At 40.3% G+C, this 23,892-nt stretch overlaps 1 protein-coding gene across 3 annotated transcripts; it reads left to right on the top strand.

The window, feature by feature from the left end:
- The first annotated feature begins 2,056 nt into the window (after positions 1-2,056).
- slc6a6b (solute carrier family 6 member 6b) lies at positions 2,057-22,434 on the top strand. 3 transcript variants are annotated; one of them, XM_043222446.1, is made up of 14 exons: positions 2,057-2,205; positions 7,593-7,822; positions 8,523-8,657; positions 10,076-10,310; positions 11,691-11,823; positions 12,795-12,929; positions 13,510-13,613; positions 13,729-13,853; positions 15,733-15,845; positions 16,595-16,732; positions 17,442-17,544; positions 18,660-18,760; positions 19,797-19,967; positions 20,045-22,434. In XM_043222446.1, exons 1-14 carry the CDS (start codon positions 2,180-2,182, stop codon positions 20,198-20,200), a joined length of 1,905 nt encoding a protein of 634 aa, XP_043078381.1. In that variant the 5' UTR covers positions 2,057-2,179; the 3' UTR covers positions 20,201-22,434. The 3 variants fall into 3 exon arrangements, with proteins under 3 accessions (XP_043078381.1, XP_043078383.1, XP_043078382.1); XM_043222448.1 differs by having other exon boundaries at positions 2,136-2,326; XM_043222447.1 differs by lacking the exon at positions 2,057-2,205 and adding an exon at positions 5,858-6,011.
- The last annotated feature ends 1,458 nt before the right edge of the window (positions 22,435-23,892 follow it).

The following is a 23,892-nucleotide window of genomic DNA, read 5'->3' as shown; positions in this document are numbered from 1 at the left end:
TAGCCTGAAAATGCCTTGAAGCTGAATGTACGTTAAATTGTAATTTTCTTTCAAATAAGAAAATATTTGACAAAATTCTGTCAACTATGATACTAAAAACACCCCTCTGAAAGAACAACAACAACAATATAGTTATAGTTATATAATATACACATACATAGAGCAGAATAACACGGTACACCTCAGGGCTCAGTTTGAGGCCCGTTGCTTGTTCGTTTGTTTATAAAGGATTTGTCACGTAGTTAAATGTCAGCTCTACGTCAATGTCCACATATATAGGTGTAGTGTGTGTTTTTTAGTTGGTGTTTTGGTGTTGTTTTTCTGATCCCTCAATTGACGCCGATTTTGTTAATTGCCCAAAACATCCGCACCGTAAAAAGCGAGAGACTCAGAGACTCTGACTTGATCCGCGATGCGCTAAAATCATGCAAAAACATTCCCACGGCGTGTTTGCATCGCAGGCAGATGCGCTCGAGGTGATTGACAGCCGCTGCATTGTTTCGATCACCTGAGGCACTGGGCAGCGCAAGACTGCTGTTGTGAAAGGAAAGAAGCGATCTTGTGATCAAATGAGAGAAGTGAAGCTCGAGCGAGGAGTGGTGGAAAATTACAGAAACTCTAGCCGGGCGCTAGATGCTGTTTTGATACACAGCAGAAGTAATGCTTCATATCGGGGTGGGTAGCGTCTTAATTCAGTCAAGCTGGTGTAAACGTGGCCAAAACAAGAGCCGTAATCACAACAACCGCAGCAAGACTAGCTGCACATGCAGAGGCAGAACACCAAGTCAGCCATCGAGTTGTTTACTGTCAATCTGGCCTTGTATTGCTGTTTTTTCCTCTCGAAAAGCAGATGTACACAAACAACATCAAAACCACTTGGCAGGGCCGCGCATTTCAGCTACATCGTGATTTATCATGTGAAATTTTAGATTTGCAAGTTTTGTAAACTCCGCTTTAATTCCGTCCTCAATCATTTCAGATAATGAGAAATTAATGGCTCTCGAATGGGTTTCTTCAGGATCCAGATTTAAGTGGCGATCCAGCATGCCACAGTCTCTCTTCTTCTCTTCTGTTTTTTCTTGGGGTTTATGAACTTAGCATACGTAAAAATAGCATTATTAGTGAAATTAATATTTCACATTCGGTGTCATACTAATTGTGGGAAAAAATAATGAAACAGTTTAGTCATCGATAAGCTTATTTCATCATCAGGAAAGATTCAGAATAATTTAGCACCAGTGCATCCTGAATGGGTGCCGTCGGACTGAAGGTCCAACATTACAACAATCCACAAATAATCGACATTATAATCCATAATGACGTTTCCTCTAACGGAAAAGTCCATCTGCTGTCGTTCTTTTACAGCGTCATGTTTATTTAGAGCGGTTTTATCCTGTAAACAGTGTTTGATACGTATTTCACTCCTGATTCGAATGACGTGACTTTTTTAGCCTGTTTCTAATTTCAGACGCGTTGGTTTGTAACAAACCGTTAGCGGATATACTTGGTTTATTGTACTCGAGGGTTGCTGGGATGTTTTTATCTGCTTTGTAGACTCTCATTGTGACGGCACCCATTCAGTGCTATTCAAATAAAACAATGCTACATTTCTGACGAAGAAACAAACTCATCTACGTCTTGAGGGTGAGTACAAAATCAGCGAATCGGTCTTTATGCTTCGATGCATAGCCGCGACACAAACCGCAGACCGCTTCATCTTACGTGCTGTCCTCGCATCAAATATTAAAACGTATAAACCGACTCTTTCCCGAATCCGACTTGCACCTTTGCTGAGACTCTCTGGAGGTTTACAGTTACCAGCGGCCCACTCATTCAGACAGCTGATATTAAACAGGAGATGTTCTGGAGGTTCAGGTAAAGGGCCGGGTGCTGTGAAGGTTCCTCTTACCCATCAGTGTCACTCACGTCTCTGGCAGCTCTCCTAGAGGACGAGCCACAGAGATTCAGAGGCATATTTCACTCTCGTTCGGCTTCACGTTCACGCACGAGTGTGGACACGGCGGTGCGCGTGCGCTCGTTGGCCAGAGGCGGCGCGAGAGGACGCGACGCGGCAGTGATGCGCGTTGGAGGCGCGCTTTTCTGAACCCAGGAAGCGGGCGCTTTAAGAAGACGCGCTGCTGCCGCGGACGGGAGGCAGGCCGGTGTTTTTCCACAACTGATGGTCACCCATGTTGAGAGACAAAGGTCAGGAAAAAAAACTCATAAACTAAATTTACCGCCGCCGCTGTTATTCAGCACCGAGCCGTCGCACAATACAGAAGGGACACGAGCGTTTGAGAGGAATTAAAGTAGATAAACATTAAAGGTAACGTTATTTCTCATGTTTGCTCTTTGGGGTTTAGTGCAGCGCACGGATGTGAGAGCCCTGGTGTCTCAATTTCATTTTTTTGCTTAATTTACAAGCTTTTCGGGATCTTTTGAAAGCTCTTCTCACATCGTTACCTAAAAGTCAGCAGCTCGTCTTAGTTGTCACTCATTCTGAGAAGAGTTTAAGGGAGCCAGGAAGTACTTTAACACTTTATTTAGAAGGTTTTGGAAAATGTCATGAGCCTATTTTAAGCGGCGATGCAGCCGGGGTGTGTATGATAAAGATAACGAGAGAATGCTTTTATGATTCGTGATGATTTAAAGTGCTGCTCGGCGCGTTCGTGTTGATGCTGTCACTTGTCATTGAGTTTCTTACACTCCCACTCAGACCAGTATAACTGAGCGCTGACTTCATGGAGGTAAGAATAGACGCTCGATGGAAACACGCGTCGCGTCGAACCCAACGAGAAGCGGCCGGCGCGTCGGCAACCTGTTGGATGCGTTCTCGAGAAAAACGGCAACGTTTCGCGAAACTTTGTGACACGGGCTCGCCTCCTCGAAGACGTCGGATGTGGGTCTGGTGACGTTGTTAGCGACGGTTCGCGCGAGGACGCGTTCTCCTCGCGAAGTGGAACCGAAAGCAAGTCGAGGGCGTTTAAAAAGAAAACGTTCTTGGTGTACGGGACGCTTCTGAGAACGCCGTCTCGCTTCAGGTTCCTCCTTTCTAAAAAGCAGTCTGCGGACACGTGCGCGAACGGCTCGACGCGCTTTTATTAAAAACGCGATGCTAAGCAACGAGAGGCTGCGAGCCGGTTTAAAGAGACAGGTTTTCTCGGGAACCAGCATCCTGGCGAACAGGTTCACCTCATCCCGAAGCCCACTTTGGGTTACGCGGAAGTCAGGCAGCTCGCTTGCTCAAACAAACACAATACAGGATGCAGAGTTTAGGTTTCTGCGCACACGCCAGCTTGAATACCTAGCACACTGATAAGGATAACAGCCACAATGCATTTGGGACAGATGCCATTTTGCCATTTAGTGAGAGCGACGACAGCTAAGATGTTATTCGGTGTGTTGTCTACAGCTTAGTGTGCCATAAAAGAAAACTGCAAATATATGAGCCTATCGGCTGCTTTTTAATTGATGTCAATAAAAAGTAAGACTTGTTAACAAAGGCCATACTGTCATGACTGCCAACAAACAGCTCTGCCCAGAATTTAGTTTACCACTTTAGACTTTGAACTTTTCCAGCTTTTCTGTTGTTGTTGTTGTTGTTGTTGTTGCTTTCTTTTAGGCAAATTTTCAGATTGAGCAGGCTTGGATGATGCAAAATGTGTGTTCAGTAAGCTACAAGTTTCCTAAAAATTCAACAACATGAAAAAGAACAGCACACTTTCTTAATGCGGTTCACCGACCCGGTACACTTATTATTGTTATTATTATTTTTACCACTTTACTTTTTTATTGAGTCCCTGCATCCAGATTTGTCTCCTTTATAAATGCACTTTTTTTTTAGTGTCTTCAGCTTTGCATTTGTTGTTTTGGTCAGGCAACAAATATCCCCCTTGAATAAGCATGACATTTGTGGAATCATAAATATACAAGGGTAAAAGTTCTTGATGGACACTGGAGACCTATGACAGAAATCTGACCCGGTCTGGATACTGTATACTGGGTCAGACCAGTTGACTTATTGATTTATGGCATAATCCTCCAGTGGATAAATTATGGTTTTTGATTATAGGACAAATAAAAAGTCAGCATGACCACATTAATGGTTATGATAAACAATAGTGTACTTTAGACACAGATGAAGTCCTTCTTTGTGACGATGTCAATAGCAGTGTTGTTTCTTCAATGCATGAAGAGCCAGCAGTGTGTAAACATGAATTATTAAACACTAGCTTAGGTTGTTCGATTATACTAGTGTTTAACTCTGAATTATACTCCAAGAGTTGACACCATTACTTAGATCCTCTCTCATTTATATTTCACAACCGGCGTACTGTCCCTAAATCCAAATTTGTTCTTTCCGTGTGAAGTCTACTGAAATATAAGAGTAAAAGACCTCCATGGGACCAGAAGTGAGTGCTCTGGAATCCAAAAAATAAATACAAATATTTTTAGGGCTGTAAAAGTTAACTTGGCAACTCACAGTAATAATTTACTGTTGGTTTGGTACAGATTTGGAAACAAATGTAAAACACTGTAAAAAAAACAAAAAGCAAATCAAGATGCATAACTATTATATTCTAGAAAGGGTCCTCGCAAAGAGGTCTTGGCATCAAAAGAAATCGAGGACCACCTAGTCAGCATCCCAGAATGCAAATGCAGACCTCATGCCGTTTGACTCACTATGGCTAGGCAGTGCATGAGAGCACAATGCATCACGTCATAGATTATGTACAAGTGGATCAAACTCTGCTGTCAACACTTGACTTTAATGTTCATGACTTCAGTTTCATGCATCATTGCTACAATGTGAGGTTTACATAAATGGATAAGAGTGCGCTTCTAATGCTCCGGACTCCGTTTATGTGGCGGAACAAGTGCGGAAAGGAAGGAATTTAATGTGAGAGCACTCAGGAAATGTACATGGTTCTAAAATAGGGATGGTTATGTAATGAGCCAAGTGCCTCGTGCCGACTCCAGACCTGAAGTCTCCCTCGATAGTTGGGACTATGTAGCAATACAGGCTGAGATGACAAAGTTGATGGCCCAACAAATCCCTCTAGGTGCAGAAAAATAAATCGCTTCCAATTAGGAGCTTCTTGGAGGCGACTGAATCTGGATTCGGCAGTGAAGCCGCTCCATCTTCTCTTGAAGGTGCGCTTGTAGTCTGTCGTGTCTACTTGGGAATCAAACAGACCTAGTCAGTGTCCCAAAGTAGGCTGTCATGTATCACCATTTTTGCAGCATTCCAACATTGTGCGCTAAAAGGGCAAAAAAATGCCAGCAGATCCTTTGTTCTGTAGTTTTGAACAAATTGCCTGATCCAAAATTCATAGAAATGGTTCTGTGAGCACAAATCACCATTGTCCCTTTATCACGGCTGTGCTGCCAAATGCAAAAGGCTGAGGGAAACAAGTCGTACAATAGGCTTTTGTTACTCGTCACATTTAGTCCTATGCAAATGCTCTGGGCCTTGTCTTTGCTTTTCTGCTGACCAGAATCTAAGTCGGACCTGTCAGTCAGTCAAATGTTGTGTTCTGTCTTCAAACCACTTAACAAAGAGGCATATAATTGTTCTTTGACTACACGTCAAAGTATGTTAAGCTAAGCTACTTGTCAAGCTATTAATGGCAGGAGCCTGGAAACCATCAGCTGTTCAAGTGAAACGCAACAGAGGTGTGGATTGCCGTCCACATGCTCTTGTTTGTCGCGTCTGCGGCTCGGGTTGCCACAAGTGGACGCCACACATGCAAAGATAAATAGTTTCAGATAGACCTCTGATGCTTCTGGGGAGTGGAAATTTACCATCCAGCCGAACGCCACTCGGGTTATCCGCTGCTCCGAAGCTGCGACCAATCTACTGATTGCTTTTAATTGTCTTAGTCTGTGGGCGGGTCGTGGTGTCACCTCGGCTTACACTGAGCCCTGGAGAGATTGGGGCCGTGCGGTCAGAGGTATGGTGTCTGCTGAGAGAACAACATAGACCAATTGGATTCAGCCATGAAGGAAATGTAAGTGAAAGGCATTGTCTTTGTGGAAGATGGTAAAGGGCTCAAATAGAAGCAATATGGGTCTTTGATGGAGTTTGTCATGTCGGATTTGAAAAACTTCTTTAAAATTAGTGATTGAATTATTATTGTCAACTCATGGGCAAAACGGCATTGCAACAAGGCACTGACTAGTTACGTTTCCTAGCCAGCTTGTTTGCTTTCTTTGACTCTCGGCCTTTAAAGTTTGTCACCACAGTGCTTTGAGTGGAAATGGAAAGTGTCTGGAGGATTTCGCTGTAGTTACGTAACAGAACGTGTTTGAGTTGTAGCGAGCTCCTAAGCCTTTGAAAATATACCGATTTAACCCACCGAAAGAGGATGAGCGATATTTCCTGATGTTTTTACACCTTTTTACTGGTCTCATGTTGCCAAGTGAAGGATTCTGTGCTAAATTTGAAAATGTAACAGAATTAACAATCCAATGTAGTGTAAAAAAAAACGCACACATTGTTTCGTAGTGAAAGATAAATTTGGAAGAGCTGGAGTCCTGGCATGCTGCCACACTGGTTAGTGTGTTTATTAACTCGAATGTTTAGTAAAGCAACAGAAAAGAGAATATGCATCTTTTTATTGATTGTCAAACACACCGAAGATTTTTCCTCGCTTTTCTTCCGTCTCCTTGAGAGCAGGGGAAAAAAGCAGGCTTGTGTTGAAGAAACCGGCCTCACAGTGGGGCTATAGTTTGTTCAAGCGTTGCCAAGCTGTAAGGGAGACTGGAACGGGTAGGGATGTTGGAGCTGACTTTGGTATCTTACTCTCTGGGATTCATCTTAGGGGCTCCATGGCAAGTTTGGCCCGTGCTTTGAAACAGAAGACGCCAAGCCTGACATAATTACTTCATCCTTGAATAGAATCCTAACAGCGTAAACACTGTGTTACTTAAAGGGACATGGGCAAGATAAACACATACCAGTTCTGCATCAAAACTGCAGTGCAGGAGTTTTTATTAAATCGGATTTAATCGCTCGGGTTTCCCTGCGGGCCATAATGTGAATAGAATGTGTACAATTTAAATTATAAGTATGAAATAGCAACAATATAATGTGGTAATAGGCTTATAGTGTACAGATAATTTAAAGCTAGGTCAGGGAATGTTTTTTTGAAAGTTTTAATTTTATGCTGACATCAAACTAGCTGGTGTTAAATGCTGATGTGTTATCTATGTGGTTGTGGGTTGGCACCCTTTAATGTTGATGACTACAGACACACTTCAGAAGCAACAAAGAAAGCAATGAAGCTTATCAGTTTTATGCTAAGGTTTAATGTACTGTTGGTCATATCAAGTATAATGACTCACTTTTAATTGTGGCGTACATGAGAATTGCCTGTGTTTAAGCCACAAAACATTGTGACATTACATTAGTCACGTTGACCATCATTTTACGTTCTCATGTGAACATTTCTCATAGCTGAAAAAGCTGCTCTAAATGAACTCTTTATGTTTGACCTATGCATAAATGATTAAGCAGGAACTTTTTGATTATCTGAAAGTAAAACCGTCGGGATTCTATCAAGAGTTCTGAATCCTTGTTTTCTTTCTAGCATGGCCCAGAAGGAGAAACTTCAGTGTCTCAAAGACTTCCACAAAGACATTCTGAAACCCTCCCCGGGAAAGAGCCCAGGCACGAGGCCGGAGGATGAAGCAGAGGGGAAACACCCCCAAAGGGAAAAGTGGGCTAGCAAGCTTGACTTTCTTCTGTCAGTCGCCGGGGGCTTCGTTGGTTTAGGCAACGTCTGGCGGTTCCCGTACCTCTGCTACAAAAATGGCGGAGGTGAGCAGATTTGTTGATACTTTTGGACTTTCAACACTGATGTGACAGTCATAAAAACTGAATTTCTTGATCTTGTTTGTGGAGTCCACGCCAAATAAATTATGTCTTTCCTCATTATCATGTTTCAAACCCAAATGGTAATCTTGTTCTGTTATTCTGTCACACATAGAGATGTTTAGAAGCTGCTCTTTGTCCATGGAGAATTATTAAACTGTCAAACTTTATAAATATTTAAAAATACCATGAAGGGTTTTTTTTTTTTTTTTTTAAAGCTATACGAAAACTCATTATCCTTCTCACACATCACTTTTGTTAAACGTTAGAGTGAATATTGTATGCCAAGATAAATCTTTCTGTCAACACATTTGGAGCAGCATTTATCTTTATCATTTCTCTTTGAGGCTTAATAATAAAAACACCCTAAAATCAACATCAACCATGCGCTTAACTAGATAACACAATGAAGACATTACATTTACAGCATCTTCTTTAAAAAGTACCCTTGGATTTTCCCTTGCAGTCAACAGCATGTAATTGTCATAACCCAACAGAGATACAGAAAAAGAATGAGAGCAAGCGTCAAAGCCTTATACTGCACTGGATGAACTCTTTGAGGAATATGAGTTAAACACTAATCCAGAGGTTAATAGGATATAATAATTGACAGAATAAAGCAAATCTTCTCCTGGCTTTTCTCTAGGTGCTTTTCTCATCCCATACTTCATCTTCTTGTTTGGTGGAGGACTGCCTGTATTCTTCCTGGAGGTGGCACTTGGTCAGTTCACCTCTGAGGGAGGAATCACCTGTTGGGAAAAACTTTGCCCCATATTTACAGGTGAGTTTTTTGATCTAGTATTTCCATTACCAGAGATTAAAATGGAATATTTGTTGGCCATCAATGGAGAACGTTGGTTTATGCTGTCAGCTGTAGTTATGGTATCTACCAGTAGGGGCAAACGGGGCCATACAGAGCACTCTGACCCCTTAGTAAGGACACAGAGTGGGAGGCGTGTCACAGATACCACCAGCTGTATCTGAAGATAGGCTGTGCAAGACATACAGGTTTCGTGTTAAGGGTCTGATAGGAAATGCGTATATTTATAAAATAAAAAAAATACAATTTAGGGTTAACCCCATCTTTCTCGTCTCTCAGAGCTACTAATAAGGATTCTAATTTAAAAATGTGGTTGCTTTATTTCTATTAAATAACTCATTAATTTATAACATTCCATTAAGTACTCATTATGTGCTCCCATTTAATCATGGCTCCATCTGCTAATTCCTGTGGAGATTGTCATGTAGACCAAATAAGTAGTTTATAAACACCTTGACGGTGCTCTTAAATTTGGCACTTTTATTTGCAAAAGAATGACATGCACCAAGAGTGATATGTAATAGATTATTTGTACATGGATAAACATGTCTTTGCTGCATCTTGATTAGTCACTGTTGGTGTATTTTTATGTCAGCAGTCTGTTAATTGCAGTCTGTCTTCTTGCTACTCTAGGGACTAGTATATTAGGTATTAGTTTCATATTCAGCCTGTGTAGTAGGAGAGACAAGGCAGCATTAGCAGCTGTCAATTTATGTTTTGGCTAAAAAGGGCAACTGCTCATAAACAGTAGCTTGTATAATGGACATATCTTCAACCTGTGCTGTGTAGGGGCTAAAACTAAGATTTAGGGATCAGCAAGTTGCTCGTACGAGCTCTATAAAGAGCAATCACCATTGTACCCTTAAAAATGTAAATGACTACTTTAGGGGAAAAAAGCAACAGATTTACACCAAAATATATCTTGTATAACCAAAAAGGATATGAAACCTCCCAAAAATTTCTTCTGACCACATCTTCATTACTTATTTAAACAGAGTTTACCAGTGAGCAATCATTACATGCAAACTGCTGAATTACCCACATCCCTCTGCCAGTGAATGAGGTGACAGCTTTGGTCTGTTTTGCTTTCCAGTCAACCTGGCCAACATTGATTTACACAGTTCAAACTCTGAACCAATGTCTTGCATCACTTACCTCCAACTCTGAACAACTTTATTCCATGTTTATACAGAAAGCACAAGAAGGTTGCATAGAAGTTTGTCATTTATTTATCCATTCTCACGCTCCACTGAAGCGCAGCTCTTTTCATTGTATCCATTAAGATTATAATAACAAATCGCAAACACTTTTTGCACAACTACCATGTGCTGAGTCAGTCAAGACTGTCATTTGCGTAATGTCACCGTTCCTCTCTACAGGTATCGGCTATGCGTCCATAGTGATCGTTTCTCTGCTGAACATCTACTACATTGTGATTCTGGCCTGGGGCTTGTACTACCTGTTCCAGTGCTTTCAGCCAGAGCTTCCCTGGGCAAGCTGCAACAACAAATGGAACACAGAAAATTGTGTGGAGGATACCCTCCGCAAAAACAAGACACTCTGGGGGGCTGCAAACGCAACTAACTTCACTTCCCCCGTCACTGAGTTCTGGGAGTAAGTAGTCTTTACTTGTCATTGTAAATAACTATCTTATGAAACCTTCAACATGCTTAATGCTATAGATCAGGATATTCATGAGATCCACAGTCCAGTTTAGATTTAATCCTGATCCGACACTCCTGGTTGTAATCTTATCCCAAAGTAATTCCCCAGACTTCAGTTAGCTGGTTTAGCTCTATTTTTACTAAACCCTTTAGAACAATGGGCCCCGCTGAGCAGTTCCAATACTGCTAATGTTTTAACCCAAAGGGTCTAGATCAGCGATAGGCAACTTTGGCCCAGGAAGGTCACTGTGCTGCAAAGTATAAAGTAATTTTACTGTGTGTTTTGATTATGGGGCAAAATTCTGCAGGGCAGTAGGCCTCCAGTTTGGCCATTCGTGGTTTAAATCTCCAGACTGTTTTCTAAAAACCAGTAGTTCCAAAGAGTTTAGCTTCTTGCCTAATTAAACACACCTTAAGGCGGGGGTGTCAAACCCAGTACCTAGTGGGCTGCAGCCCTGCTGAATTTAGCTCAAACACTAGATAAAAACACCTTATCCAACTAATCAGGTCATTTACACTTCATGGTGAAACTGCACGGTTTGTGTGTTGGAGCAAGGTTCGAACTAAACTCTGTAGGGCTGTGGCCCTCTAGGAACCTTAAGGTCTTCAAGAAACTTTCAAGAAGGCTTGAGCGGTTAACACTAAACTCTGCAGGAATGTGGCCCTTTAGGTGCAGGACTGGATCTAGCAGAAGTCTAGTGGTGGTACTATTGTGGTGTGTATTCAAGAAAGCTATGTTAGCTTGGCATCACACACATTCAGAACTCTCTGTTAATTGACCCGAAACTTGCCTACTTTAGGTAGGCTGGTTCCAGAACCATGACTGCAAGGAGGTTGAATCAACCTAGAGTATGTTCATGGTGAACAACAAAATAACCTGTGATAACCCTGAAAATTATTTCTCCTTTTCGAACCAAAAGTTTAGGTTTTCTGTTAACTTTGTAAACTCGTGCTAACCTCAGAACTTGTTCCCCCTATCTAACCATGCTACTGGAAGACTACTATCCTGCAGCGATTAGCACCAGGCACACCTGAGCTACCCTGAGCTGTCTTTGAAGTCAGGATCCTGGAGTCCCAGTGTCCTGCAGAGTTTAGCTTCAACCCTAATTAAACCCTAAACCTGCTAATCAGGGTCTTATCGGGCAGGTGTGTTGAGGCAAGTTGGAGCTAAATTCTGCTGGACACCGGCCCTCCAGGACTGAGTTTGGACAGCCCAGGACTCTTCTGTCATAGCAGATTAAACATCTTCTCTGATTATTTGAATGGTGGCTCTTTAAACACCCTCAAAGGCTTTAGAGTGTCTCACCAGCAAACATTCTTTCCACCACAGGCGAAATGTTCTCAGCATCTCAGATGGTATCGAGCAGGTGGGTCATATTAAGTGGGACCTGGCTCTGTGTCTGCTCGCTGTGTGGGTCATCTGTTTCTTCTGCATCTGGAAAGGTGTTAAGTCCACCGGGAAGGTGAGCTTGGTTGCATTACATTTTCTTTCAACTTTAGTCAGTTAATTTAAGAGCTACTAATAATAGTTTTTACATTGTCGTTGGAGTTCTAAGTAGCTAGGGAGATTTGAATGTTACCTTACTCAGTGTTGTCAAAATAAACATACCAGCAGTTCCCTGGTTATTGGCAGCAATAGTAAAAGCACACCTCCTTCCCAATAGAGACTGTAAAGTCAATCAACAGACACCACCTCTTGACTTGGGCACAAGATCCCCTTGAGCATGCACTTGTGAATCTTATCATGGTTCCAGCCAAGACACTGTCAAAATAGATTTCTGTATGGCAATTCTAACAGAGACTACTTTATGATGGACATCTTTATTCAATGAAAGCTGTTTCATGCTGCCCTAAAAACAGGATTTTCAAATTGGAGTTTGGATTTTAGCATATTTTAAGAAAATATATATATTTTCTTTTTTTTTAAGTCTTTAAAAGTCCCCTTTTGCTCTTCACTTGAAGCCATTATGAATTGAACACAGAGCTCCATTAAAGGTGGCATATCATAGATTACTTTGTTATCTGTTTATTTCTTTATTTTTTTGTGACCTTCTGCATATTTGCCTTGCAATTTTAAAATCTACTTGCAGGTAATTAATGTGTTGATGTAGTTTTCGGCATTATGGTCAAAATAACAATTCTAGTTAAGCCAAACATTACATGATGGGTGGAAAACAGCTGACCAGAAAGTATATCCACTAAAGCCAATATAAAACTGTCAGTGAAGTTAAGCTGTAAATTGCATGTTTGTCTTGGGAACGTTTTTGACAGAATGTCATCTCAAATGCTGGAAAGTATGACGAGTCTTTTAAAGACCCTGTGAAAAAGCTCTGCTTTAGTTTTTCTAAATTGTCAAATAACCTACTAAGTTTGTGGGTTTACATGCAACCATAGCATTAAAATTAACCTCAGTGTACTTGGCTTTTCCGCTTAGGTTGTGTACGTCACAGCAACATTCCCATTTGTCATGCTAATTGTCCTGCTTGTACGGGGTGTCACTCTTCCTGGGGCAGCAGAGGGCATCAAATTTTATCTGTACCCAAATGTAACTCGCCTGGGAGACCCAGAGGTAAGATCTCATAATATCGCCTACCCACATAAATATGATTCCTCACCACTTTGGTTTTCTATGTCTATCAGCTTTGCTTAAAATACCAACATAGCATATGTTATGTTTTAGATACTGGTCCCCATCAGGTTTAATTAGCTTAACCAGCAAGACAACCTTAGTGAATTAGCTGCAACAGAAAGTCCAACTTTAGGTTGATCTACTTTCAAAATTAGGTTTTGCTAGTGCACAACATGACTGTGTCTGCCATCTAAGATGGACTTTTCAGCACGAAAAGTACTGTTTACACTTGTGACATAATGTACACCAGTGAGCCTTTGCAATTAAACCCAGAATAAACGTCGGATGTAAAGTTTACATAGAGAAACCCAAGATATGCAAAAGACTCAACATAAAAACGATGGCCTCAGTCAGAAAGCTACAAATCTAAACATGACATGAAGTCGTTGAAACAATTTATATTAGTCCTTCATGATGTATCCAGTTCTGGAGGACCTACAAGAGGCTGAACGCATGCAAATATTTGAGTTTGCTTAATTCATGTTGTCAGTCAGCAAATGGTTTGGCGTCTTGTGTCTAGGTGTGGATTGATGCCGGGACACAGATTTTCTTCTCTTACGCCATCTGTCTTGGAGCCATGACGTCACTGGGAAGCTACAACAAGTACAAATACAACTGCTACAGGTGTGTTTCAATGTCCCGGGGGTGGGAAGGGGGCTTAGTCCAGTGAACGGGCAAAGTGGGAAAGTAGGGTACCTTTGTGTTAATTAACAAACTCCATGACATATGTGTGACATAGGGACTGTTTGCTGCTGGGAGGCCTGAACAGCGCTACCAGTTTTGTGTCTGGCTTCGCAATATTTTCCGTCCTGGGCTTCATGGCACAAGAGCAAGGGGTGGACATAGCCGATGTGGCAGAGTCAGGTACGAGGGTCAAGCAGCAGTGATGGTGGGCACTGCTGCTGCAAATAACAACACGAAAAAAGTTTGGTCAACCCTGTAGTGAAAACAGCAGCAACGCCTGTAAACAATTCGGAGCCAGTAAAACTAGTTCCAGGACCTAGGACTAAAAAGCCAAAAATTCGGAACCTTCATCGCCATCCGATAAAAACCAAAACGAATAAGATATGTAGATGGTCCCTTGGTGGAAAGCGGAGTTCGGTTGGAATCAACTTTAGAAATGTACGGAGAGTGCATTCTTGGAGCCACTGGGAAAATAAATCCTATTCCACTAATGGTGAAGAATCAAGAGGTTTTGCGTGAAACAGCACTGAATGCTGTTCAAGACAGTGCCCAATGATGACCCTAACCAAGAAGCATCTTGTGCCAACTTCAGGATAGAGGCAGCATACAACATGCTTTTGGAGAGTTTGGTCGTAACTCCTTGAGAGCTCTGACTAAGGTCGCCAAATCAGATTTGACTAAGGTCGCCAAATCAGTTCCTATTGGTTCCTTTTTTTCTACCCTGGACACACTACATGATCAAAAGTATGTTGACACTTGCATCTATTTGATGAGTTTGGCTATGAGTTTCAGCTACACCTGTTACTTGCAGTATAAGCAGGTGCCTCCAATAAAGTATGCAACCATGCTGAATCGTTTACTAAGACTCTCATGGAAGAAGCTCAGACCTGAACACCATTGAGCCCTTTTTGGTTGTACTGAACATCAACTGTGAGCCAGACCTCAGTCAAACATCTACTGGAATGCCTTCCTGGAAGGGAGGAAGCTTACTTTAAATGCTTGTGATTTTGAAAGTAAATGTTCAACAAACACATATAGGTGTCTTCTTGTGTCTACATACTTTTGACCATCTAGTACACATCAGATGGTTCTACGTCCTTCATGCTGCTTTTAGACCTGTGGTTCAGGTTCATCTTCAGGAAATCTCATGGTGAAAGAGATCAGTTGATGTAACGACTGCTTTTTAAGCTCGAGTTTTTCCAAATGTCTAGTTTTCTGCAATGATCATGCTTTGGCCCTCCTTTGTGGAGACTTTGGTCTAACTATGTCTGGCTCATGGGAGGTACACAAAACATACATCTTTATCACTTTGTTTATAAGACACAAACCTAAACTTTACTTGAACTTCCGTGCATATTGGCACAATTACGTTTGTATGGAGCCACAGGATCCTTATCAGGGAGTCTTTCCGGATTATTTGGTTGGATAGATTTTTAAACATCACAAATGCCAAGAAGCTTAAAGGCGCTTTTTTGCAAAAGAGGAGTAAATTTTGGGGAGGTCAGAGATAGAAGCATAAACCTGACTCTGCGGAAAGTGCATTTTATTGTGCTTTGACATTATGCTATGGTGGTCATTTGTTTGGTTTTATTATATACTGTATGTGTTGTGCTTGTTTTTGCATCTAAAATCTGTTGAACAGACTGGATCCTACATTTTATGTTTCAGTAGCAAATGGAGGTGTTTGTATGTTACCTCTGAAGTTGTTCTTTGTAGTGTTGCATATGGAACCTGTAGTATTTCACAGGGGAAATAGCACCACTCATGAAGCACTTTAAAGATTTCGAAACAGCCGAAGCTAACCTCAAGATGCTAATTTTGCAAGAAGATGCACTGAAACAGTCATTGGACTGTTTATCAGTGTTCCACTGACAGTAATTTTGCCTGGCTTGATCGCTTTGTCATGTAGATATTCGCTCCATTTTTCTTTCATGTCTCCTTTTGGTCTGTGCCGACAACGAAACGCACCACACCGGCATAGATCAAAGTGTGCAAATTGCTACCAGTGCTAATTGTATTCTCTCCACTTCCCCACCCCCCTCTGTTCTCTTCCCAATAGGTCCTGGCTTGGCCTTCATTGCTTACCCTAAAGCTGTGTCTATGATGCCACTTCCTACATTTTGGGCAATTCTTTTCTTCATTATGCTTCTGCTGTTGGGTCTCGACAGTCAGGTGAGTATCATGTGAAAGACTTTAGTTATGCTAAACGGCTTGAGTACCATTAGTGCACAGAGTAGTAATTGCATACAGCCAGATGCTGATGTTCAGCCCAGTCTTTGGACCTTTCAGAAAACATTTTGGTGATTAAGAAGCTAAATGCTAAAGCTAATTTTTTTAAGCTAACAATTGAAATGCGCTAGGTCAAATACAATTAAAAAGCTCTGTAAATCAATCAGCAGATCACTGTAATAAATTAAGCCACAGTACACAAGAAAACATGGTAACAAACAGGGAAAGACAACTTTGTTGGCAGCTGATCGCCCATGCAGCAGTCCTGTACGATCATATTTCTCAGTCCCAGTGAAACTGAACACTCTTCTAAATCAGTGCCCATCCACATCTAGTCCACTAAACTAGGGCGTGGTGCTTGGACTGTTAAATTAAGTATCTAAAATAATAGTCATGCAGCTGTGCTGGTTAACATTTAAGGGATATCCATGTACAGTACTACTTACAGTAATAGATACTTTTCATTATAGTATGTTACAACTTCATAGACCCGTCATGCTGGACTGCACTGTCCTATTTTCTATTGACTAGCCTCAAAGCTAATAATCATGAACAAAAAGCCACAAACTCAATTCCATGAGCCTGCTTCATTCTTTTGCTGTTGTTTTTTACGGTGCACTCTTTGCCCTTTCAGCTTCAGTTAACAAACAAGAAACCAGTTTATGATCAGAGTGTTTCTTTTCTTTTCCCAGTTTGTCGAAGTGGAAGGGCAGATCACATCCCTAGTGGATCTGTATCCATCCTTCCTAAGGAAGGGTTATCGGCGTGAAATCTTCATAGCTATAGTCTGTTTTGTGAGCTACCTGTTGGGACTTACCATGGTCACCGAGGTAAGCGCAAAAAGCATTTCCCTTTCCAAATCCATACTAATTCTAGTCTTTGCCACTTTGCAAACAAATTGGACCAGCTGGTTTCTCCTGGCTAAATAAAGTGTGTATCAAATGCAGCTTAGTTGAATGGTCAGGCACGATATGTTTTCCTTTTGGGATTTTAGTGACATTGTCATTTGATAGCGTGTGGCCCTCCACCAAACCCACAGTTCCTGTAATCAAGAACGCCACACTCATGCCAAATCTACTGCCCAAGCTCTCTCCCATAAGAAGGAGGCCTTCACTCCCAGCAGTGCCTTATCTCTCCCAGTTCCATGTCTTTTTATGGATGTCCTGTCCTGCTTTGAGCAGTGAGAATTCCACAGAGGAATCACACTGCTATACTAGGAGATCCGGCCCGGTCCGACAATGCACATCTAAGATTCTTTTGGCCCCCTTCAGATCTCGGCCCCTGATTGCTAAGCCCCTGGAACAGTGATAGACTGGGAATGCTATTCCATGGCTTTAGCCACACAGAGTGTCCCATTTCTTCCGTGACATAATGTCTTATGTCACCCCTGAATGCATTGTGCAACAAATTTTTTTGTTACCAGAAGAAAATTAGTCAAGTGTTTAGTCAATAACAGTCCTCTATTGTGTCAGCCTTGCAATTACAGCATGTACCAGAGCCTACTCGCTTTTTCAATAGTTTTTTGTGTCTGTTTTTCAGGGTGGCATGTATGTGTTTCAACTCTTTGACTACTATGCAGCCAGCGGCGTGTGCCTTTTATGGGTTGCATTCTTTGAATGTATTGCTGTAGCCTGGGTTTATGGTAAGTATAAGTGGTAAACAGAAAATGTGAATTCTATTCTGGAGCGGGAACTTTTTCATGCATAGGGTACAAATTTGGTGTGCCAGTACTTTAAAACAAGAACCCTGTTACTGTTATGTTTTCAACAGTAAAAATGCAAGGTACTGCATGATTTCCTAATCATAACAAATTATAATCCATCATTATAAATCATCATAATCTGTGATACCCTTAGAGATGGTCACCAGACCTTCAATACAATATTGGTAGATGTCAAAAAGGTTTACTTGGCATGTGTTTAGCCTACATGTTAGCCATTCAACACTGGTGTGGGACAAAAAGAGATCAATCAGTTTAATTTTCATTTTCACTACGTAATCAATATCTGACCTCTAACTAGCTGAGTAACAGTCATTTAAACTAAACACACAACCCTGTTACTGCATGATTTTCAAAGTAAAACGCATTTGGATCCATTTACAAAATTAGCTTGTTTACACTTTTTTTTCGACCCTTACGTAGCTCACCATTGCTGAGTAACAGAGTGATTTATGCAAAAATCTTCAACTGCATAATTTTTCACCTATTATGATCATTTTTAAAATTGTTATAGCCAATTTAATAAAACAAGTCAGCAAATGAACTCTCTTTTCTTGGGATATGAAACAAAGCCCTTATTGCTGGCAGATTATTTGTATTGAAAGGAACGATTGTGAAATATTCTCAGGTGTGGTTCTTTGTTTGAACAGAGTAGGGTCATGCAGAATGATTTAGTGCACGAATCAGGGTTTCTACTGTATGACATAACATCTTTGTTCCCTACTGTCATGGCCTTGATTTCTAAACTAAATGCTTCATGAATATGTCTTATGGATGTCTTAAAGCATGCGTGTACTGTACGTAGAGTCAGGTTAAGACACTAATATTCTTTACTGTGGGAGAACCTGAAGTAAACATACTGCACTGTTTGCACAATACAAACAAAATTACAACACAGTAGTCAAGAATTATTATATATATAGACCAACTACTCATTAATTATGCAATTAACAATTGAGTAACTATGTTTCCATCTATCAGCAGTGTGGTATTATGTTTGGGAAATTCATACCTGATCACATTCGTCCTCTTCACAGGCGCTGATAATTTCTATGATGCAATTGAAGAGATGATTGGTTACAGACCAAATCCCTGGATGAAGTGGAGCTGGACTGTAGTCACACCTTTTCTGTGTGTGGTAAGTTCATTTTAGGTGAAGAAAGAATCCCTAGAACAGGTTAAATAAGTAGGATGCTTATCTGTAGATGCAAAAAAAGTGTGAATGGTTTGTCCACATCTTCTAAGGCCACAAATGACACATTGGGGTCCTATGAAGGAGTATTTTACGCAGTTTAATTTGAGATTGTGTGCTTTTCCACCCTCCCCCATGGCTACACATGCAAATGCTGCTATTCCACTTTGGATTTTCTGCAAAATCCGGCTCCCATCTCACTGTAACAGAGCTCCAGATGGGGTGACCATCTGCCTGGCCAACAGAATGAATGGAAGGAGCTGTGGATGAGTGCAGGATTAGTTTCCATGAGATCATGAATGTCGTTTTTCTGTGAACATCATAGGACTATAGGGGGAGAGAGAAATCCCTTCCGTATGTACAGACATACAGCTTTTAAAGACTGAGGAGTCTTTTATCGATAATTTATTATTATTATTAATTAACATTGTTAAATAGGAAATAAATGATTATACTGTTTTTGACATGATAATTATAATGATCATATATATGTTATTAAACAAATAAATAGCGAGAATACTTTTTAATTGATTTAATAATAACTAGCTAATAAATCTATACAAAGTACATTATATTTATTTATTATTTATTACATAATGCATGAAAAATAAATATCAAAATATTTATTTGTAAACAACTAAATTACAATAATAAACAATGCCATTAATTTTATTTAGTCAAAGCATGTTTATTGCTGTTATCAAAATAAATATATAGCAAATAAATATAACGTATTAATGATAAATTATTCATTATTAAAACTATTTTAAATATATATATATATATATATATATATATATATATATATATATATATATATATATATATATATATATATATATATATATATAATTAATTTATTTTTTTTTTTATATATTATTGTTGCCATTACATAACACGTCAGGCACAGTAATGGGACACAGCACTTGTGTATTGGACACCGGGTTGAGTGTGCTTTTTTTTTTTTTCGTTTTTGCTGCAGGGATGCTTTGTCTTCTCATTGGTCAAGTACACGCCCTTGAGATACAACAAAGTCTACGAGTACCCGGACTGGTCCATTGGAGTCGGTTGGACCCTCGCCCTCACGTCCATGATCTGCATACCGATGGTGGTTGTGATCAAAATCATTCAATCAGATGGACCCCTCATAGAGGTGAGTCAGTCGTATCAACCACAAACAGCTCCTTTACCACTGAACGGGCCTATAACGTTACTTATGCTTCCCTCCAGAGGATCAAAGCGGTGGCAGCACCCGTGAGGGGAGGAGCCAGTTCTTGTCCCCAAGACTACCAGCCTAAATGCAATGAGCTGGCGCAGCCGCTGGACCCCAACTGGAACGGAGGCTTGACGAAGCCCACCCACACCATCGTAGAGACTATGATGTGAACGCTCTCTGTGAGAGGATTCAATGACCTGCTTTTCCATTACATATATATGTGATTCTATATGCATATATTAAAAATATACTCTGTAACTTTTGACATAGTCGTAGGACCAGGTTTACATTGCTACGCATCTGCACTAGGAGTCCTTGTTTTGTTTTTTTTGTTTTCTACAGAGAAAGTTAAATTTTTCTGTCTGTATTTTTAATATTTTTATCATAATACTATTATATTTACTATTATTGTCGCTGTTAATAGACAGAGAACAGATCGCAAACAGCAGTATCCTGAACGTAGAACCATGCCCGTTCTATTTTTTTTAACTTCTATCTTGTACATATCGAAATCAAACTAAGCTGTGTATATTTGTAAGAGAATCGAGAATCATGGGAAAAAAAAACAAAAACACAAAGGGCTCCGGAAACGTGAATTGCGAAAAGTACAGATTCGTGTACAAAGATGTCATCCTCCCCAAACGTGAAATAGTCGTCTTTTTAGGGATAGAAGTGGTCATGCATTAATGTAGCTCTTTAAGTGTGTCCCGACAAACTGTTTAGACTGGAGATGGTGCTGTCCCGAAGAACCGAGCCGTTAACACTGCTTGTTTTTAATGCACTATACCACTAAGGACACTACATTCTCCATACTGGTGCACCCACCATTTAAATGGATAGTTTACGAAAGAAAGAACGAAAAAAAATTGAAATTCGTTCCAAACCTGTATGACTTTCATTTTTCTGCAAAACGGATGAAGAATGATTTGGCATTTTTGTCTATACAACAAAAGTCAAAGGGGTCCAAAACATTTAACCGAATTAGTTCTTCTTTTTAAATGCATACTTGTTGAAAAGTTTTTAATAAGGAATAGCATTAGCGTCTCCGTGTAAACTATTAAAACGCACATTTGTGAAAGTAGTAACGCCACGAGCTTGTTCAGTTCGTAAGTGCGTAGTGTTTCTTTACCAAGTGACATCGCCAACTACTGGCCCGGATGCATGATAACAGATTTGTGGATTTCAAGTTCCACAACGGAAGGTCTAACAGAACGTTGTTGTGAACTTTCCGGCGTCGCAAGATTTCGGAAAAGCGCAGCACACTCATTTTTAGCAGTCTCTTCCCCGTTGTTAAGATGCGTTCACGGCGATCGACGTTTGTAGCGGAGACGTTAGCCGCAACTTTCTAGTTTGCGAAGGACATCCGCCGTGCTATCCGTACGCCGCCCTCATTGATTCACAGTCACCAAACACATTCTGATTTTGGGAAGTCAGAACGTTAAGCTGCCTGCAAGATCGAAAATCCACGTAGATTCAGGGTAGTTTCGTGCATTTTGTATCAAATCTGTTTGTTTTTATTTCCAATCACATTTGCCTTTTGTATTCAAAAATATCACTGTATTTGACTGTTCTGTCCAGCAATTACCAATAGATCTCGTCCACAACTGTTAATCGACAAAGAAAAGCTTGCTGCGAACTGTAATGTGCAATACTTTGTAGAACGAAATGCATTGTTTCTTCACCTGTCTTTCAGAAAGTTGGTACTTTGGAAGTGTGGAATTGCGTATTTTTAAGCTGTTGTAATATTTCAGAAACAATGAATAGGGGCCAATTTAAGCTACCGTAAATGGTATGCTGCATTAACACCAAAAACTCAATGCAGATCTACTTACTGTGACAATTTATACTTTTTTAAAAATGAGAAAGTAAAGCTTAATTTTAAGGATTATGCCAATGTTTTGGATTAAATTTATTGGATTTAATATGATTTCTTTTGACTTGGCCAAGTTAACACCGTAGCCAATCGCAAAGGGAGATGCTCAATTTAACTCGACAACTTCTACTTTGGTACATTTGGGATGCTTCATCACAGAAAAAAAAAAAATGTAAATGTTAATGTTGAAAGAGGCACAATTTTTAGCAATACAGAGATTAATGTGCAGTCTCAGGGTGTGTTTTAATAACAGAGACTGGTTTCCCGCTGTTGTGCGTCTCTTGAAACCCTTCCAGTTTTGAAGAACAGCTAAAGGGGGCGGTGTTTATAAATGTAAGAGAGAACCTTTTTAAAGTAATGATTAGAAATGTTTATTTTTTTATTTCGAGGATGTGTAAAAAAGCAAGTGTATTGACAAAAGAATTTACATTACCCAAAAAAAAAAAAAAAAACCCTAGCAAAAAAGCAAGAAAACAAGAAAAATGGAAAAAAAAAGTTTTTATCTCTTAATAAACATTTATCTTTTAAAAACCCTTCTGATTGTGGTGAACATTTGACGTTCTGCACTTGTAAAGCAGTTTTACACCATTGTGCTATTTCTTCAGTTTTAGAAAACAAGGTAGTGCTTAGTTTGGCCTGAATCCTCCGTGTGTTTTTCTTCTGACCTGGGCATCTTTCACCATGCTAAATATTGAGTTTTTGGCCGCCTACCATAACCTACAAATAAAAATAAATGCAGTGCATAGGCATACTGCCGGTGAAAGGAAGGAATGATTAATTGTTACGGCACTGTTTGTTCTTAGAGGAACAAATGATCTCAAGATGACAAAAACTGACTTTTCTGGACCGCGTCATTTCAGTTGTTTCACCTCATGACTCTAATCAGAGTCTGAAGTGACTCTTTTTTTCCATCTTTTTCATCATGTTAAACAGGATTAGCATCCTGTGACAATCCTGTAAAAATGCCAGAACATCAACACCCAAACTAATCTACCACAGTGACGCTCGAAAACTATATTTGATCAAAAACACAGCACAGAGAATCCCCGAAATCCATCTACCTATCATCTATCTGTGTGTCCCATTCTATGTCATCAGTACTCATCCACCCATATCAGTCTACATCCATACTTCAGTGAAATACCAAATACAGATGAAGTTTTCACCTGGAACCACAGCAACACTCCAGAACTTATGTTGGCATGAGAACATCACCATAGCAACAGCATGCTGCTGAAGCACGCTCTGATTGGTTGAGCATCGCTGCCAGTACAAGTTCAAGCATGCACAAGTCACAAAAAACTGGCTGTTTGACAGCTGCCTTTAGGGCCACTGAAAAACTCTTGGTTATGCAACACAAGTTCCACAAATTACCTTCGGTCTCCATTGAAAGTGGTTGTATAATTCACACGGCGAGCATGAAGTGATCCTGCTCAACACCCACCATTCACTTTCAAAAATAGCCCTCTCTGTTTCTCAGGTGTCGAAAAGGATGAAACAGAACATCTTCAAAGCGCTGGCTGCTTAACAACTGAGCGGGAGAATAATGTCGCTAGTAAATCAGAGACGGACACGCGGGTGGATTCAGGCCTTACCTCTGCACTACTTGGACGTGACGCCTCGTGACGCCTGCAGTATGTGACATATTGAAAGTCTTTCAAAGACTTATTTACTCATTTCAGAGCCTCATAAAGCATTTTTTGTTGATTCAGCAGGCTTGTGATCTCATTAGATGGCATTACTACTTCACTTGAGGTCTTTGCTTGAAAAAATGAGAAAGCCCTTATTATCGAATAGAAACTTGTTTCCGTAAGCCTCAGCAGAAGGAAAAATGATTTTTTTGCTAAATCATTCTTACATAGAAACGATTTCTGTAACAAAGGTGTTATGCAAGATCCAAAAAAAGGCCTGTTGTAACAAGTTGTGTAAGTAATTTGTTTTCCGAACTTAAGATTGTTTTTAGAAATGCATGAAAAGTGCTCGGACGCA

Source organism: Puntigrus tetrazona, chromosome 22, assembly GCF_018831695.1.
Source record: "Puntigrus tetrazona isolate hp1 chromosome 22, ASM1883169v1, whole genome shotgun sequence".
NCBI classification, from domain to species: domain Eukaryota; kingdom Metazoa; phylum Chordata; class Actinopteri; order Cypriniformes; family Cyprinidae; genus Puntigrus; species Puntigrus tetrazona.
The sequence above is the reverse complement of the archived record's forward strand: the minus strand, read 5'-3'. Positions and strand labels throughout refer to the sequence as shown.

What these genes read in the sequence shown, in the direction of transcription:
- slc6a6b (XM_043222446.1), top strand. Translation starts at nt 2,180, where the DNA reads ATGGTCACCCATGTTGAGAGACAAAG. An exon ending in GTGTTAAGTCCACCGGGAAG is followed by an intron (nt 11,824 to 12,794) that starts GTGAGCTTGGTT and finishes TTTTCCGCTTAG; the next exon opens with GTTGTGTACGTCACAGCAAC. An exon ending in TGTTGGGTCTCGACAGTCAG is followed by an intron (nt 15,846 to 16,594) that starts GTGAGTATCATG and finishes TTCTTTTCCCAG; the next exon opens with TTTGTCGAAGTGGAAGGGCA.